At 34.6% G+C, this 19,042-nt stretch overlaps 1 protein-coding gene and 1 long non-coding RNA gene across 2 annotated transcripts; one reads left to right on the forward strand and one right to left on the reverse strand.

Moving 5' to 3' along the window:
* Positions 1-4,421: 4,421 nt before the first annotated feature.
* LOC114742355 (LEAF RUST 10 DISEASE-RESISTANCE LOCUS RECEPTOR-LIKE PROTEIN KINASE-like 1.2) lies at positions 4,422-7,676 on the reverse strand. The gene is made up of 4 exons (XM_028930627.1): positions 7,498-7,676; positions 7,108-7,140; positions 5,705-5,965; positions 4,422-5,540 (listed from the first exon to the last, which is right to left on the reverse strand). Exons 1-4 carry the CDS (start codon positions 7,637-7,639, stop codon positions 4,612-4,614), a joined length of 1,365 nt encoding a protein of 454 aa, XP_028786460.1. The 5' UTR covers positions 7,640-7,676; the 3' UTR covers positions 4,422-4,611.
* A 324-nt stretch (positions 7,677-8,000) lies between these two features.
* Positions 8,001-19,020, forward strand: LOC114742356 (uncharacterized). Its single transcript, XR_003739862.1, has 3 exons — positions 8,001-8,071; positions 13,359-13,367; positions 19,011-19,020. It is a non-coding gene; the product is annotated as an uncharacterized LOC114742356 (long non-coding RNA).
* The last annotated feature ends 22 nt before the right edge of the window (positions 19,021-19,042 follow it).

The raw sequence follows: 19,042 nt of genomic DNA on the forward strand, positions 1-19,042 counted from the left end.
TCCACACAAGCTTTCTGTGCCCATAGAAGAGACTCTTGCATGATAACCTCTAATTCTTTCCATAATTGAGCTTGGAGATCCTCATAGTATTCGATATTCCTTCCTCTCCCTAGAGCTTTATTGACTCCATCCATGCAACGCAATAATTTCTTCTTGTGACCCTCTATATGGCCGAATACTTGCTTGTTACACATGCTGCAAGCTTCCGAAAATTGAGTAATATTATGTTTCCACTCAACATCGGTATTCTAGTTATCCTGAACAAAGTGTTGGAAGTCATGCACAGCACCCAAGATGCAATAAAGCGGAATGGCCTATTAGGATGCTCGGTGGTGAAATCAAGTTGCAATAAGAGAGGATGATGGTTTGACATGTAAAATGGTAAATGAGAAACACGTGCATTTGGGAAAAGGCTACACCCCTTGTCATTCGCTAAGGCTCGATCTAGTCGAGCTTCTGTACTACCTCATTTCCAAGTGAAAAAAGGACCTACACAGTTAAGATCCGATATCCCTTGACTCCTCATACCAACTACAGACCTACACAGTTAAGATCTGATATCCCTTGACTCCTCATACCAACTACAGAAGTCCCTGTCAATGGAAACACCATTAGTAGCCATAGTTCATCTGTCAAAATAAAAAAGAGTGGTGTTGAAATCTCCCCCTAAAATCCAAGGTCCATGAATGTTACGCTCAAGCCATAGCTCGTACCGTAAAGCACGTCTCGACACCAGATGCGGATTAGCATATATTCATTAACTAGTGATCACGATAAGAATTCTCAATAGATAGGTGTAAATATTGTCTATGCTTTTCCAATACTTCTACCTTACAGACACCTGAATTCCATAAGCACCAAATATCACCACTATAGACTTCAGCTTCAATGAAAGTGTAGTCTTGGAACCCAAGTCTACCTATCCTTTTTTCCGTTTTCTGTTTATCCAATCAAGTCTCAATTAATGCTAGAAAGCCTAAGCAAAAATGTTTTTTCGGTTCTTGTATCAAGCTAGAAAATGACTTCGCGCCTGTACCCCTCAAATTCATGTCATGTAATTCATGGGGAAACAATTGTTTGAGTTGGTGAAGCTTCAATGTCCCTCCCCTGCACAATATTCATCCTGCAACCCATATCACTAACCTGTATCAACATCTCTGGTGGCACAATCATCCTTACATCCTCACTAGTTGACGACGCCACTTAGGTTTGCTTAGATTGAGTAGTGTTATGTAAATTCTCATCTGACCCATTAGCGCATTGCTTCTTGCAAACTATCATGTTTTGGGCCTCTATGGCAGATGGCCCATCTTGCAATGAGATAAAAGGGTTGTAGACCACTATTAGGCTTTCATTGAGATTAATACTCACTTTGAGTTTGTATTTGGACTTGTCAGGAATGTTCTCCTTGCCCTTGACTTTCATTTTTTGTACAATTTTCCTTTTAGATCCCAGCACCATGGTCCAATGCTGGAATTATTATTAATTTCTTTCCAAAATCACAACTTTTGATTGCAAATCCTAACAATTTTTTCACTTTTATCCTTCTGAACACCAATTGGCCTATACACCTTCTTCCTTTCATCCTTGTCGTTGACTCAAGATTGATTCTTTTGGGTCCTTCCATTCCCAAATCCCTTCTTATCCATTTCATGAACTCCATTATTTATTCCCTTCAAATCCGTCCCGTGATTCTTTTCATTAGATCCCTGCATATTCGGGCGAGTTGAACTCCTACTGAAGTCTCGACGAATCAACATTTGCAAGCCCAAGTGGATATCTAGTACTTCCGTCGTCAGTTTCACCACTCTACGACTGCTCATGATTATCCCTGATTTTCTCCTTTTGGCTTGCACTCTGAATCTCAAGATATTCTGGTGTGGCCATCGTCTTGGTACTCTTCACAGTTTGAGGACAAGCATGCTATTCATGGTCGTATTTCCCGCACTAAAAGCATACTTGGTGTAACCCTTCATATACAAACTGCCAATCCTCTCCAAAGCTATGAACGCCAACAATAGAGGTTGCTGTAGGTCGATTTCAACACAAATGCGAGCAAATTCTCCTTTATCATATATCAAGGTTGAATGATCCACTTTGATACTTTTGCCAATCATATCCCCAATGATTCAAAGTTATAAAACTCTAGTGGAAGGTTCAGAATACACACCCAAGCAGCTATCTTCTGTTGAGTGTCTGCCTTCTTAGGGTTAAAGTTTAGCCGCCATCGCTGAACCAACAAATAGTGATCATCAATCATCCACGACCCTTTTTGAAAAGCATAGTCCCAATCCTCTCTAGTAGTGAAAGACACAACAAAATAATCATTACTTAGAGGAGTAACCTTTATGGGATCTTTTGGTTTCCACATCCTTCTAATCCTATCTATGAGAACATTCTTCAGGACGTGCGCCCCTAAGAGTTTGATGATCAGTGAGTTCATCTTGGGTTGGCACCACAGTGTGTATTGCTCCACAGTCACCTTCAATATGGGATACCTTGGTTTAATAGTTATACCTTCTATTTCCACTCTATCAGCCAAATCCGTATCAACCACTCACCCATCCTCTGTCTGTTGGTTCTTCTTGATGAAAAAAGACCTCCATCCATTCACTATATCTTCGTTTTCATCATGCTTCACCAAGAAACTAGCACACCCTAAAGAGAGAAGTTTCTCTCTGTACGAGAGCGACAGCACCCTCTGATTGATAACCGGTTGTGGTATCTCCTTCACACCCTCCAACTCCTTCACACCTCCAATCCTAGACCCAAAAATGAAGTCCATTGGTGAATTCGCCATCCCTGCTTCCTTCTCTCCTTCCCTTCCCCCTCCCTGATTGCTATCTCTGACACCCCTCCTCCGTCTCCATCGCTTCCTCCTTGGTTGCCCACTCCACTCATGACCGCTTCTCTACAAGTGGAATAAAGAAAGGGAAGTAAATATGCCCAAGAATTCCATAGGGAAAAGGCCCTGGTGGACAGGCAACTGAGAGAGGAAGTAGAAAACAACACAGACAAAGTAAAGGAAGTAGAGAATCAGGCGTAACCATACTAAATTTCATACTTTTTGGCAGCCAAGGTATGCGGATTCTCATGACACAAATGATCTCCTTGGCTAATCCTTTGTGTTATTAATGGTTGAATGAATCTGAGTGCTTACTACGCTAGTTGACTTGGACATTGACTTAGAACAAGACTTGGAAAAGAGGCCTGGAAAATAAGGCTAACCCGCTCCTACTCAGCTTCCTCAAATGTCATGTTAGAATGACTTTGAGTAGTCCAAGGTCTTTTGCGTCCACCGAAGTTCACCCAACGGCAAAAAGACTAGTGACAGAAATTCCGAGTTTTATCCACGGCAACCACCTAATTTTATTATATATTTGCCACTAATGAATTTCATCATCAGGGTCAACAATTATAATTAGATTTTACTTCTTTTATGGAGCAATCACCAGGGGCATTATCTGAACTTAATGTGTGGTCGAAGACGTTAAAAACTTGATTGGATAATTGGAGTCCAATGAAGAAAAAGAAGACAAGTTAGGAGAAAAAAGATGCATTTGATGTTGACGAGTTTCTGAAGATTTTAAAATACTCAAAACGCGTTTTCAATTCATATTCTTGTTATTTCTGGCACCTTTCTTCCTTTTCCTTGCCTCCTTCTCCTTCTTCTCCTTCTCTGTTCTTATGTTCATTTTCTTCGCTATTTCCATGATTCACCCCTGAAAATGTGGCCTTCCCATTCTCGTGAAGAAGAAACTTCTCAAATACACTTGTAATAAAATACTTGTTAATAAAATAATAATTAATGTAGGTTGCATGTATTACAACAGCAAAATTTTATCCACCCAGCGAATAGATGAAATAGACTTATTTACTGATTATTATATATGTCGACCATCAAATAAGTATGGGTAATTATTTGATGTTTATATTAGTCAACTGTTAAATAGATTTTTTTAATTACCAGAAATTTAAAACTATTTGATAACTTTTTTTCCCGGTAAACAGCGGTCAAATATTTTTAGGTAATATACTTGATTGTCAAATATATACGTTGGATTTTTTTTTTTCAAGTAATCGTTAAGAGTCTCATTCAAATGGCTTTATGATTTTCCAATTACTATAGTGATGAAAATGCTAAAAATATCAATTTTCAACTTAAAAGGATTGGAATCAAAGTTAATTATTCTTCCACCAATGCAAAAACATTTAAATCTTTTCAGTTATCAATCTTAAATATTGGTTCTTCCAAATAATTTTTTAGTTAATGACCCATAATAACATAAATATCTTAACAATCCTGCCCCACATTCATATAATTTATAGAGGATTAAGACAATTAAAGTGTAAAAGTGATACTTGGAAGTAATCACAAACACCCAATAAATAAAAGCGAACAAATATAATTGTCAAAATGGTTAAAATATAAAATAGATTTTATTATGTTTGTAGTTGAGAATATGGAAAGAACTATATTATAGAGTTCGAAATAACTATATAAGAGGAGTTTGATTTCAACTTATATGAAAGTACTTTTTAAAAGTGTTTTGGAAGGTAACCAAACACCCCCTTAGGTACAATAAAACAACTTTAATTTTACAATAGTGATCATACTGTACGGGGAGGGAGTTGTGGCATTGAGTCGTTTAGTGATCTAGTTCCATCCAAAAGTAGTGAGGTTGGGAGAGATGTATGTATCTCCCAGTTCGAAAACCCAGCACCACGAAACTCTAGGTGCTTTAGATAATCATCCTTCCCATTTTCAATTTTCTGCAGAAACTCCACTACTTTATCCATGGAAGGTCTTAGCTCTCCATCCCTCTGCAGGCACTGAAAAGCTAAGTTTGCCACTGAGATTATCATCTCCTTAACCTTGTCATCAGACTCAAAACAAAGGGAAGGATCTATCAACTCAGTAAACGCTCTTCTTTGAATCTTCTTAACTGCCATATTTGCCAAACTAATCTTATCCTTGGCCCTTGTAACAATGATAGCTGGCTTAGAAGATATGAGCTCAATCAGCACGACTCCGAAACTATAAACATCACTCTTTTCAGTAAGCTCACAGAATTGGTAATATTCGGGGTCCAGATAACCTGGGCTTCCTGCTGGAGCTGTGGAGACATGAGACACAAACATGGGAAACAATCTGGAAATACCAAAGTCAGCAACCTTGACACAAAAATGGTGATCTAGAAGAAGGTTGCTGGATTTGACATCGCGGTGAACGATGCCGGAAGCATGGAGATAGGACAATGCATTTGCTGTCTCTATGGCAATCCTCATCCTCAAAGGCCACGATAGTGAACTAGGTTTTGCTAGATTTCCATGAAGATGACAACCAAGAGTTCCATTTGGAATATATTCGTAGACTAGGAGCAGTTCACGACTGGTACGGGAAGTGCAGCCATAAAGTGACACAAGGTTTTTGTGCCGCAAGCGTGTTAGAATCTTAACTTCATTCATGAATTGCTGTACACATGAGTTGCGCTCAAACAGCCGCTTAACAGCAACTTCTCGTCCATCTTTAAGTTTTCCTAATCGTTTAAAATCAAATCAACACCTTTTCATCAATATCTACACTAACACAAGTTAATAATGCATCTTCCAAACACGATAATATAACTTCAAAATTCAACTATGTAAGAATGAATATTTTTGACAGAAGAAACTCTCAATACATATTTTTAAGGTGGCTTACCATAGTAAACAGTTCCAAAGCCTCCACTTCCAAGTTCTCTTGATTGATCAAATTTGTTTGTTGCTTCTTCGAGTTCCTCATAGGAGAAGACAGGGAACTTAAAGTAGATGTGTCTACCTTCTAGGATTACATTTGAGTGAGCATTATCAGATTCAATGGTTCTTGACTGATTTTGTGAGCCCAAAGACTTGTGTCTCCGTTTGTTCCGCAATAGAATAACAACCAAACCAATTATAATCACAACAGTTCCACTTGGTACACCTATATATATGCCATGTGACAGAATTTGGTGAAATGGAATAACTTGCATTTCATTGATGAGAGAGTTATATTTATAGAAGGAAAAATATACATAACAAACAACAATTACAAGTAACTGAATTTGTTTTGTATAATTAGAGGAAGAGCTTTGAAATTTTAATTAATTCTAGGATTATAATAGCCACGTATACAGTCAATTAATATAAGATTTGTTGTGCTCTTTCGTCATCAAATAAGATTTCTTGTGCCTATATAGAGATTTCATACTTTTTAGCAGCCAAAATACATGGATTTTCGTGACACAAACATTATCTTCGGCTAACCTTTTGTGTTAATAATGATAGAATGAATCTGTGTGCTTACTATGTTCATTGACTCGGACACTGACCAGGATCAAGATTTGGAAAAGTGGACAGGAAAATAAGGGTCAAGTCTTTGCCCTCCACCTTGAAGTTCCCACAACCACAAAAGGACACAGTATACAGGAAACTTCAAGTTTTATCCACGGGACCACGGCAACCGCCTAATTTTATTATTTATCAATAATGATTTTAAAAATACTCCTAGTATCTGTATTCATCATCAGGGTCAGCTTAAGTATAATCAAATTTTACTATTTATGGAGCAATCACCAAGCACTATCTGTCCAGTGATGTTTTCATTGAATGTCTAGTCCAATGGGAAAAGAACTTCATTAAAATCTTTAGTCTCTCCTCTGCTTTTCTCGAACCAAACAATCATAAAAATTAATAAAATTTAAATATTTAATGAATACTAATTTGATAATTTCTCAAAAATAATCGTACTTGGAACAATATGTGGATTTATGTTTTTAGTGGTAATTTCACAAAATGTAATGCTATCTAGATGTTGTAAAAGCATAAATAATTCTATTTTGTTTAATTTCTGGTGCAATTCACAAGATATTTTTACCGGTTATAATATAGAAATAAACAATGACTTGTTGTATTTTAAAATTACAATTATACACGAATGTAGACAACAAATTATTTTATTCTACAAATTATTGCAATTATGAAAATTTTTAAAAGAAATCTAAAACGCAATTTGTTTTATTTTAGAAATTATTATATCTATATATATTTAAAATATAATTAATAACTAAATAATTAATCTATTACCTATTAGCAATCCCAGCTTCCAAGCCCGTCTTTCTGTCTCAATTTCATATGTGCCACAATTAAGAGAAGCAGATACGAAATGAACAAATTAGTATCAGAGTTGATAATATTAGATTTAAAACCACAAAAGAAAAACGCAGAGCCCATTTGATTAGTTGGCAAGCAGTTAATATGAGCCTCTGAAAAAAGATAGAGTAAATTTAACATGTTACTTAATTATTATGCGTGCCTTTGAGACGGTAAAATTCTCTGGTGCTGTTGAGACGGCAGGAGCCGTTGTCAGAAAGACATAAGCAGAGTTGACAGGCATACATGTGGCCATCTAAAAACGAACGAGGAAAATTAACTGTACCAGAGAAATTCTCATTTGTTGTACTAAGTAATGCATACCTTTGAGACAATAAAATTCTCCAGTGCTGTTGAGCCTGCATATCCCTTTGTCAGAAACACATGAAGCACAGTCATTAGAAAGCTGAACTACAACAGGAAATTCAGAAGCTATGAATGTAAATGGATCAGCAGAGAAAGCCATCGTATTCACTGGAAGCTGAACCCTTGGACATCTTGCTAAAGGAGTTGGACGGTCATCCTCATCCTGCGCTTGGAAGAAAAAGATCTCATTCTTACTTTGAGCACATCCTGTATAGTTAAAGAATTGCTTTGAAAGACTCTGATTGAGTAGACTACTGCAACTGTACATGGTTACATAAGGAGAGATATAAAAGGAACCCAAAGGTGAGTTGGGAGGAAGAGTAATATTGGAACGCAAGGCGTCACAACTATTACTTGCCAAACGCTTCTCCAAATACAAGTCTCTAACGACAACTTTAGGAGTCAACCCGGGTTCTATTCTCGTCACTTGAAACATCTTTTTCCTGAATTGCAGGTCTTCACAGCCATGAATCGGCAACATCCCACAGTCTTTGCGTTGTGGAGTGGTTAAAGGGAACGAGAGCTTCCCCAGGTTCCCACAGTCAAAGAAACCTGGGCACTCATCTCCTAAAGCAGAATGGTCATAAAACAAGAACAAGAAAAAGAAGAACAAATAGACAGGTAGAACCATGATCTTCTTCTGAAACTCTCACTCGCAGAGAACAAGTTTAGTCTATGGAGACTATATATGGTTATTTCAAGCAATAACTTGCTAAGGTGTGGTTGTAGCTCTACGAAATGGCAGTTGACTTAGCCGAAAGACCAAGACCGAGAAGATGAATGTGAGAGACACGTGTCCTTTTCTCAACAAAAAGCAGAGAAATTAATAATTCACGCGGTTTTTAATTTTAATATTCCCATTGCTGTTTATTTATATAGTAATTTTAATTTTAATTTAATATATAAGCATCGCAACTCGTGGTGAACATTTTATTATTCGATGAACATTCGCAGCAAATAATCTTTTCGAAATTTGCACCTGGAAAGAAAGTATTATTAATAATATATTGATAAAAACTGCACTTTTAGTTCTTTAATTTCGTACAAAATTCTTTTTCCTTAACTTCATAAAGCTTCTTTTACGGGATCTAATTCTAATATTTTTACATGAATTTTTAAAAAAAAATCTATAAATACTACTGTATTGAATAATTAAAAAAACAATGATCAGTGCAAAAAATCGTCATGTTAGATTAACGGTATTAATATTAGAAAAATGGAAAAATTACTTTATTAAATTAAAGAAGTAAACTAAAATTTTTTCCTGGTATGTGTTATTTGGATTTATTTGTTTTATTTTTATTTTGAGAACATATATGTCAACCAAATATTTTATTTTTTAAATCAAAATACCTATTGTAAGATGGTGAAAATTGTTTTAACTATGGATCATCTTTTTTTGCCAACATATTTATTATCATTTTGGAATGAAAATCAATTAATTAAAATTGTGTCTGATTTGTGGAGATTATTGCCCCAAAGTGAACAGTGATGATTGTCAGCTTTTGATTCGGAACCGTTAGGGAGACATAATCATAATTACGTCCTCTTTTTGCTCTCTGTTTTTTTAATCACTATTCTCCATATCTGGTCCCAATAATTAGTTTATTAAATAAATCTCAACCTGATTGAGAATAGATAATTAAAATTCCTCAACCCAAGTATCTCGAGAAATTCTTACGTACACCGGGTGCCTCGCCTCATTTGTGTTCTAGCCAATCAGAATATAACAAGTCACAACATTTTAGGGTGTGTTTAGATTGGTGTTGGGCAAAACTGAGTTCTAGTCTAACTGACTTTTGTAACTGAAATTAGAATAAAAGTCAGTTAGTGTAATACGATTTATGTTTGGATAGGTGCTTATAATAAGTCAGTTGAAAAAATTAAAACTTGTTTAGATAATTAATGAAAAAGTAAGTTTGGATGTAAAATGACTTAAAAAGATATGAATTATATTAAATAATACATATTTATATTATATGCATATAATGTAATAATTTTAAGAGAAATATTAAAATTAATTGTGAGAATGACTTAAAAGGAGTTCAAGTATTATTGAAAAATTTGTAAAATATAACTTGTCATATTTTAATTAAAAAGCTAATTTTAATAATTTTTTAGTTTGATGAGTCAAACATAAAAATGAAAATGAAAATAAAAATTATAATTTTTAATTAGTGAATTGTTTTAATTTTTTTTTAGGAGAGACTATTAGTTATAAAAATAATAGCAACTAAAAATGAAATAAAAATATTAACATGGATTTTATTATTCATTAAAGGGGGAAGAGAGAGAAAGGGTGTGTGTGGAGGAGAAGATGGGCATGTGAAAAAACACTAGATACGATACTAAGGGGGGAGAAGCAGCAAAAAGTAGCGTTGGCTTTATTGGGTGATAAGTTGGCTATGAGCTTTTTTAAAAAACAATGACCCAAACAAGCAAAAAATCACAAATGAGCTTCAAATCTTCATTTCACAAATTCCTAAGCACGTTTGGGTCTTCAAATGATAATCTAAACAAGCTCTTAATCTTAGCTGGCTGCTCGGTCATCTCTAATTATTAAACAATTAAGATTTCAATTAAGAGAAAAACTCAGGGATTTCAATTTGCGTCAGAAAATTCCCATCGAAGAGCCCTAACCTCTAGTCCTCTACATTCGAGATTCAACGACGATTGCCCTCTTCCTGGTGACCTGAGACAAAACTTGAGCTCTTAAGGCTGGAGGTCTCTCGGTGAGTTTGCGGTGGGTAAGTTGCAAGTTGTGCTTTCCTTTTTCTTTTATTTTTGATCGAACAAGAGGCTATTTATCCTCATCTTCCTCTCCCTAGCGACCGTGTTGTGATTAGAGACGATGGTTAAGCCCTAAAGGCTGAAGGTTCTTGACGATCCCCTTGTCATGTTTTGCTTTGATTTGTGGATACAAGTGAGTAATGAAATCATGTTTGAAAGCCCAAAACCCTAACTTAAAATCAATCTTCAAAGCTTTTAATAACCCCTTTACAGTCCCTCTATCTTCAAATCAAAAGTATGAACCGTGGAAGTATTTTAGAAATCCTACCTAGAGTGTTGCAACCACCAGAGCCTCTACCGAAAAAATCATTTCACTATGATTCTTGAAGTTTCACTGAAACGAGATGTTTGTTATTTGACTTAATTCATAATGAACTGAGGTGCGATAAGACTAATCATACATATCATCAAGGCACTTGATTCAATTTATTTATTATTTTTCGAAGTACTTGCATTTTTGAAGATTATTGGGACGTTGAACGAATATCATTGTTTATAACTTTATATCTTCTACAAGGCGTTTTTATGGATGGTGAGTTTAACTATATTTGTGATTTCAGCTGCCTTGTTTTGTTTATGTGAAATCATTTTACTAGTAATGGTTACTATGTTTGCAATAATTTCTATTCAACCTGCACATCTAGATTGTTTTTCACGTACTTCAGGCACATAAATTTTGTGATGTTTATTTTGTTTTTGATTCTTTGCAGAATTTTTAGGCCTAAATTCCATTTGAGTGAGTTGTCTATGTAGATCATAAAGAAACTTACCTAGTGTCTGCCTGGCTGTCTGGCTTGATAGCCCCTGCTTTTTCATTGTAATTAACAATCAATGTTAAACCTTTTTTTTTTAACTTCAGGGGAGGAGAATTATACACCATGGCAAGCTGGGTAGGTGAGAGGAGGACGTGGCCTTCCTGAAATCATTCATTACACGAGGCATAATGGCTAACAATGTGATTTTGATATGGAAAGCTTTTGAGAATTGAAGGGGATGATGACTTTAGTTTGACTTCGATGAGTTTGGTGCTGACTAGCTAGTTTGTTGGCACAGTTTGCTATAACAGGCGGTTACTATTTAGTATATGTAACTTGCTGTCCAGAAATGTTTTATGTAATGTTGCAATTGAATGTTGTTAATTTGGTATTGTAACATGACAGTTGATTGTTTCAATGGAATGCCTTTGATTTGGTGTTTTGATGCTTGATTCTTCTCCCAGATATAGTTATGTCAAAATTCATAACAAAGAGTTCCAAAAGTGAAGGGAACAACTGTACAAAAATTCTTGTTGTGTCAAATCTGGAGAGCAAAGCAACATCTCAATTAATTGAACTTTGCTACTTTACAAAATACAAATGATCAACCATACAATGATCTTGATGGACCAGAACGATGCAATGCAGCATTTGAGAAGCAAACCAACCAAATGTGCAGAATCATGTCCATCCCTAATAAAATAATGAAACTAAATCAATCCTTCACTCCTAACTACTACAGCAGCTAAGCAGAAGCCTTGACCCATTTCGGTTATTTTTCTCTGTCCATCTCGTCCCTTAATCCTGCCCAAAGTTTGCTTGGATACATGTACTTCAATCTAATCCAAACAATTGCTGCAGCATACCTCCTGCATTTATAGCAACAATATCATTTGGAGTGCACAAACAATTGAAAAAAAATATCAATCAGTAGCATTGACACAGAACATGAAGATGCATTTTCAAAATCCTTTTATAAAGCTTTTTTCCCATATGTTCAAGAATGTGCCATTAGCTGACTTTCACCAAAAGGTCATAAATTGAGGAATGACCAAATTGAATATCAAAGACTAGAGGTTGGTTATCCATCATCAACATTTGATTGAATACTAGATCTGTAAAATTATAAAATAATCAAGAAGTTTTAGGTAGAAACAACATACCTTAATAAACTAGCAAATTAAAACATATATAAACAAATTGAAATCGAAGAAAATAATAGAAGAGAATATTGTGGCCTTCCAATGCTAATAAGCTAGAATGCACCATCATTGATTCCTCATTCAACTTCATCACAGACACTTAATGGCCCTAACCTTGTGGCCTTCAATCCTTCAACGACAATATCACGGGGATAATTTAGGAAGGGATTGGCGTGAGGTTGGATTAGAAAAAGAAGAGAGGAGAGGAAGATAAGGGAACCATTGGGCTGAGGAAGTTACCGGCAAAGGCGAGACCGACAATCAACTCCCTAAGTAATCGACGGCTAGTGCATTGAGCGGCGAAGATTCGTGGACGAAGAAGAGTGTTGGCTGCAGAGCAACGGAAGAGGACGATCGTTAAATGTAGAGGCTAGGGTTCTTCGATGGAAATTTGAATTTGAAGTTTCTTGATGCAAGTTAAAATCCCCGAGAGTTTTTCTTATAATTATTATTTTAATTAAAATCTTAATTGCTTAATAATTAGAGATGATCTGGCAGCCAGCTAAGATTAAAATGTTGTGAGTTGTTATATTCTGATTAGCCAGAGTACAAATGAGGTGGTGCTCCAAGCGCACGCATTCTCAACTATCTCAGCATATTGCCAAAATTAGTAAAAACTCACGCCACAATGTCCTTATACATCTGTGAGGGTGGGTTTAATTAATTAATTTTGTACATGTATTACTATTTTTAAACAATTACTAGACATGATAACATTTTTTTAGACCAGCCATAACTTTTAAATATATGCTTCCTCTCATTTAAAAATGTAAGAACTAGTTAGAAAATTGGTGTTGATTATAAATATAAGAGTTCCATCCAATTTGTTTCTGAAATTTATAATTTTTTTAAACCATGCCAATTGGTGGGAATGTTAAGAGAATTTTTATGAAAAGATGGTTATAATACAAGTGATTAAATAGGTTATTTAAGAAAAATCAAGACATATTCATTATAAAAAATTAATTTAACTAATTTTTAACATATGTAAATTAGTTATTATCTTCAATCTTATACAGAAGTATTGCATCACTAATTTATAAGTCAAGAACCACTAAGTGGGTGTGTAAAGTATGAATGTGTGGCGTCTTGTCCTATGAAAAGACAACTAATTTATAAAAATTAAATAATTAGTTATTTATTTATAATAAATATGTGTTGAGTTTTTTTAAATGCCTCATTCATTTACATTAGAAACTTTTTTTCATTGATGAAAACCCACCTCATTATATGCCATCAATATTGTTGTTTGGGAAACTAAATTTAAAGTTGTGAAGCAAAATCAACTAAGTCCTGTATTTGGAATCAAAATAAATTTCTCAACTGATTTTTATATTTTAAACATAAAAATATTCCTCCAATTCTAAATATAAAATTCTTATATACACTATATAAAAGTTTTATATTTAAGACGGGAAGAGTAATAAATTTTGTAGACTTATGGCTAAATATGACTTTGTAATTGCATACAGCAGCTATGAGCAATCACCAAATTAATAATTAATGACTTTTCAGTGGTCCCCACAATACGACACGCTGTGAACTTTGCTACTGGTCACTTCCGGCTTGCCCGTATGCACAGAGAAGTGTGGTACCATCACCATGTGTATTATTACTCCTGCATCTTCTATTTATAAGATTTTATTTATAGGTTATAAACAAAATCTTATAAATAAAAATAGAGATATTACTTCCTCCGTTCTTTATTATAAGAGATATTTGATACTTATAGCATATTCCTATATATAAGAGACACTTAAAAGTTGTCTCTATTTTTTTGTGTTGATTTCCTATTTTACCCATATTTATTGTCTCCAACTCACACTCTCTCTCCTTCCCACTTCTCTTTCTTTTAATAATTTAATTGTTCTCTCTCCTTATTAACGAAGGTATTTTTAAAAAAAAATTATATTTTTTACACATTGATTGTTCTTAACTAATTTTAACTGCTTTTTTTATCAATGTAATTCGGTTATTTGTCTCTTATAATAAAGAACGGAGGGAGTATCATCATCATCATCATATCTAACAATTAATATAAAAACTAAATAACAAATTTGAGAAAAAAATCCAAAAAAATATATCTTAAATTACACTATAAAAAGAGTTTTATATTTAAGACCAAAAGAGTAGTAAATAAAACTGATTTAAAATTTTAAAATTCAAAAAATGTTTTCTTAAAATTTTTCAAATTAAAAAAATTAATCAAGTTTGTTATTTATAATAAATATGCATCAAATTTTTTAAATTATCTTTTATAATCATATGTACTGACATTAATATGAATATTTTTAATGCATATAAATAAAAAAAGAAATAGATAATAAATATAAAATACGTTATTTTAAGATGAGGTATAGACGTTGGGAAATCGAAAATATCACAAAACGAGAACAAAAGCGCGCGATAAATTTGGACGGGAAGTGTGTGGGTGAGTTCAAAGCCGATTGGCCCACACTATTATAAGCGTCAAACCATATTCTCTTTTTTTTAAAAATATCCAAATATATTTATACATGTTAAAATCAACCATGAAGAAAGTGAATGAGAACACATGTCTATGTCTTTAATTTCAACAAAATGTGCTTCATCACAGGCTCTTGAACTTGATTAATACTTCTCCGGTCCTTAATATAAGACCCATTTAACTAATTTGATTAGATTAAGGAAGTTAGGTAAGTTAGTTAATTATAAGAAATGTGACACATTTTTCCTAAAACACCATAATCATCTTTCTTAATACCTCCTCTCCCTCTTCTACTTGATATGGTTGAGGGAGTATCCATAGGAGTAATTTTAGAGAAAACAATAGATATGAGAATAGGTCTTATATTTAGAACCAAAACCAACTCAATAATTGGGTCTATATTAAGGACCGAAGGAGTATATGCATTAGGTCATGTCCAAACTTGTCCAAATATCGCCAAATAAATAAGATCAGTTTATAGAGAATAAATCAAAGAAATAACTGGCAATCACAATATTATATAAATTTAAGTGTCTAATAAGTATGAAAAATATAAAAAGTATGAAATGAAAGTCATAAGTTCATTATGCTCTTGATGAAGGAATTTCTCACATAATGATAATTAACACGCTAATATGAATATAAAGTTTTCAAAAGGATGAATGGCCAAAAATAATTTGTGTATTGAAGAGACATGAACCAAGCCCAAAAATGAGTCTATCAATCCCTTTAATGGTGTGTGCTTGGTAGTATGGTTATTGTGAGTTCTTATTTTACTACCTCGGGTCTTAAATATAAGAACTAGTTGATTAATTTGAGTATATTAAGAAAATAAGTTAAGTTAGTTATTTGTAATAAATATGTATTATTTTTTCTAAAATATCTTTACTAATCAAGTTTATTGGCTAGAATTATCATTATTAAAAGAACTATCTTGGGAAAAAATAAACAAATATGAGAGACAAAATAGATTGTGGTCTTATATTTATGACTAAAATAAAATCAAATGAGATTTTATACTAAGTATCGGGTAGTATCTTATTTAAATATGTCGGGAAAACAACTCGTATAGTGCTCAATTATTCGTCTTCTGTTGTTCTTTCCTTTCTTTCTTTGTAGTTTTCCATTCGCCAAGTTCACTTTTTTATTTCGTCTGGCAGTTTAGTCATTGCTGATCTTCTCAAACCTGGACACTGAAACACCTCTTGTTGAAGAAACGACCAGAAAAGTGTCCTAAAGGTGAGGATAATGCCACAGACACCAGGTAGAGACAATGTTGTTCCACATGTTTCAGTGTTTAAGGTAACATAGTAGTGCGTCTAAAAGCAGAACACCAATCAGGAAAGATAACTAAACACACCAAACCAAAGACAGAGCACACGATATGGGAGACAAACACATTACAGATATCTCCCTCCCTTTCTTTCTTATAAACCAACACTGCGTAAATTTTGATGCGTATAGCTGAAAGAAAGATAATTTAGAGCCCTTTAGAATAGCTTATAAATAGCTTTCCAATCATAATTTACAAATACGAAGTATATATGTGAGAGAAGTTTTGTTTTGGTTTATGTGAACGTGCTTTATAAGTGATTTTCAATTGTAATACTGGTCCTTATTATAAAAATGACTTTTATTTGGTCATTATAATGTCTCTTATATTTAGCCTTTAAGATAATCCTTCTAATAATGATAGTTTTACAATACTTAATTACAAGGATATTTTAGAATGACAACACTTAATTTATTATAATAACTAACTTAACTACTTCCTAATCTGTTTGGGTCTTATAATAGACCGGAGGAGTAGCAAGAAGGCTTTATGGAATAGTACATAATACATTTTGTACTATATTCATGTTTAATATAAATATTCATGGTCGACACTTAATTTTTGGCTTGAAAGGCAAGGATGAGGAATAACATACAACGATGCTTCCAACGCAGCAAAACATGGACCAGGGACCATAAATTATAGAAAGCTTAGAGATGAGATGCTAAACAACTTTGCCTAATCAACTTCTCCTCCATTTCCCCATCTCTCAATCGCGTTGTTTTGTGAAGTTGCTGACTTGAACAACTTTGCCTGAACAAAGCTTAGTGAAGTCACTGGTCTTGCATGTATGTCTGCTTTATTGTTTAAAATTTCACCACCATCACCATCTTCCCCTGCATTCTTGTCTTCTTTTTGCCCATTCTCAGTTTTCATTAAAATCTCTAAAACCTCATCAATGGAGGGCCTTGTCTCCTTATCTATCTACAAGCATTGAAATGCCAATTCTCCCACTGCAACCACCTTTTTCTTTACCTCACTATCCTTCTCAATCCCCAAACCTAGATCCACCAAATCCTCAAATTCATTCTTCTGAATCTTCCTTACTACAAGACTCCCTAATGCAATCTCATCTTTGTTCCTTCCAATATTATCTGCTGGCATTGAAGATATCATCCATAGCACAATCCCAAAACTTTACACATCACTTTTGTTTTGTTAGCCTAAAGCAAAAGTGATACTCGAGATCAAGATAGCCTGGTCTTCCTTGTGGTGCTGTTGAAACATGCGACACATCATCTGGGAATACCCTAGAAGGTCCAAAATCCACAACCTTAACACAAAAATTCTTGTCAAGGAGAATGTTGCTGGTTTTGACATCATGGTGGATAATGCCGGAAGCATGAAGGTAAGCTAAAGCACTGGTAGTTTCTATGGCAATTTTGATTGAAACAGGCCATGTCAGCAATGCAGGATTTGCAGAGCTGCCACGTAGGTGACTGGTAAGGGTGCCATTTGGGATGTATTCATAGACAAGAAGGAGCTCATGGCTCTGACGCGAAGTGTAGCCATAGAGGCAGACAAGATTTCTGTGATGCAGGCGAGTGAGGATTTCAACTTCGGTCATGAACTGTTCCACTCACTGTAGTTGTGGTTTAATAGGTGTTTCACACTGCAACTTCACACCCATCTTGAAGCTTCCCTATAATGAAATAGCTTAAAGTTCAAAACTGCAAAATACAAGATTATATTAAAAGAAATGAGAGTGATTCATAAGATGACCATAGGAAACAGAGGCGAAGCCTCCATCTCCAAGTTTGTTGGAGGAGTCAAAGTTCTTGGCTGCCCCTTGAAGCTCCATGTGGAGATGATTGGGACTCCGAAGAAGCGTCTACCACTGTCTGGATCCGCATCATTTGGGTATGACTCGCTCATTGTAGGCTGACATGTTTCTGTGTTTGCTTGTAGTGCTGGAAAACGAGCACCAATGCTAATACAATGATCCCAAAACTACCTGTCCAAGATCAATTCTTAAATCTCTTCCTTTTGAAAAGGGAATGTTGTCCTAGACTTTTCACCCGAAGTTTCTTCTGCCTATTGTTTCTTGGGAACCTCATAATGTGAATGCATTTTACACTTGATAACAACCTATAATAATATATGTAGTAATACAGGCTTCTAAATAACTATGTTGGAAAGCAGATAGCTGAAAATGAAAACAGAAAATATGAAGTAAATTACCTATGATCAATCCTAGCATCAAAGCCCATCTTTTTTCCTGATCATCTAGCGTAGTTATCAGGAGCAAATATTAAATGGACTAGTTAGTATTGGAGCTCATTAGATTAGAATAGAAAGAAAATGAAATAAGCAGAGTTACGTTTATAGTTAATATGCATACCTTTGAATTTGGAACAATAAAATCCTTCGGTGCTATTGAGATGGCATATGCCTTTATTGTGATCAAAACAACGAAAACAGTCTTCAGAAAGTTGAATGCTAACGGGGAATTCAGAGGCTATGAATGTAAAGGGATCAGCAGAGAAAGCCAGCTTATTCACTGGAAGCTGAACCCTTGAACATATGCTAAAGAAAGTGGAGGATCGTCTTGATCTTGTTTCCGAAGAGGATCGTCTCATTAGTACTCTTACCACATCCTGTATACTTCAAGAATTGCTTTGAAACCCTGTAAGTGTGCAAACTATTACATTTGTACATGGTTAAATTTGGCAAGATATGAAAGGAACCCAAGGGTGAGCTGGGTGGAAGAGTAATATTGCAGTACAAGGCATGGCAGTCATCATTTTCCAAATAATTTTGTAAAGCTCTGTCTCTGAGGATAACTCTAATTCTATGAAGGCCATCAAATCTCCTCACTTGAAACTCCTTTCCACTGAATTGCACAGTTTTAGTTTTTTGTGGGATTAGGGTCTTCACAACCTCGAATGGCCAACATTCCACATTTGTGTTTTGGCGTGGTGAAGGGGAAACTGAGCTTGCGCAGATTTCCACAGTC

This window comes from Neltuma alba, unplaced genomic scaffold, assembly GCF_004799145.2.
Source record: "Neltuma alba isolate B1F8T4 unplaced genomic scaffold, ASM479914v2 tig00003722_pilon, whole genome shotgun sequence".
Lineage (NCBI taxonomy): Eukaryota > Viridiplantae > Streptophyta > Magnoliopsida > Fabales > Fabaceae > Neltuma > Neltuma alba.

Bases quoted from the DNA above. Each gene is read 5' to 3' on its own strand.
- LOC114742355 (XM_028930627.1), bottom strand. From the start codon at position 7,639: ATGGCTTTCTCTGCTGATCCATTTACATTCATAGCTTCTGAATTTCCT. The intron at 5,966-7,107 runs GTAATAGATTAA...GCATATATATAG, and splicing joins GAAGCTGGGATTGCTAATAG to GTGTACCAAGTGGAACTGTT. The intron at 5,541-5,704 runs GTAAGCCACCTT...TTAAACGATTAG, and splicing joins CTTTGGAACTGTTTACTATG to GAAAACTTAAAGATGGACGA.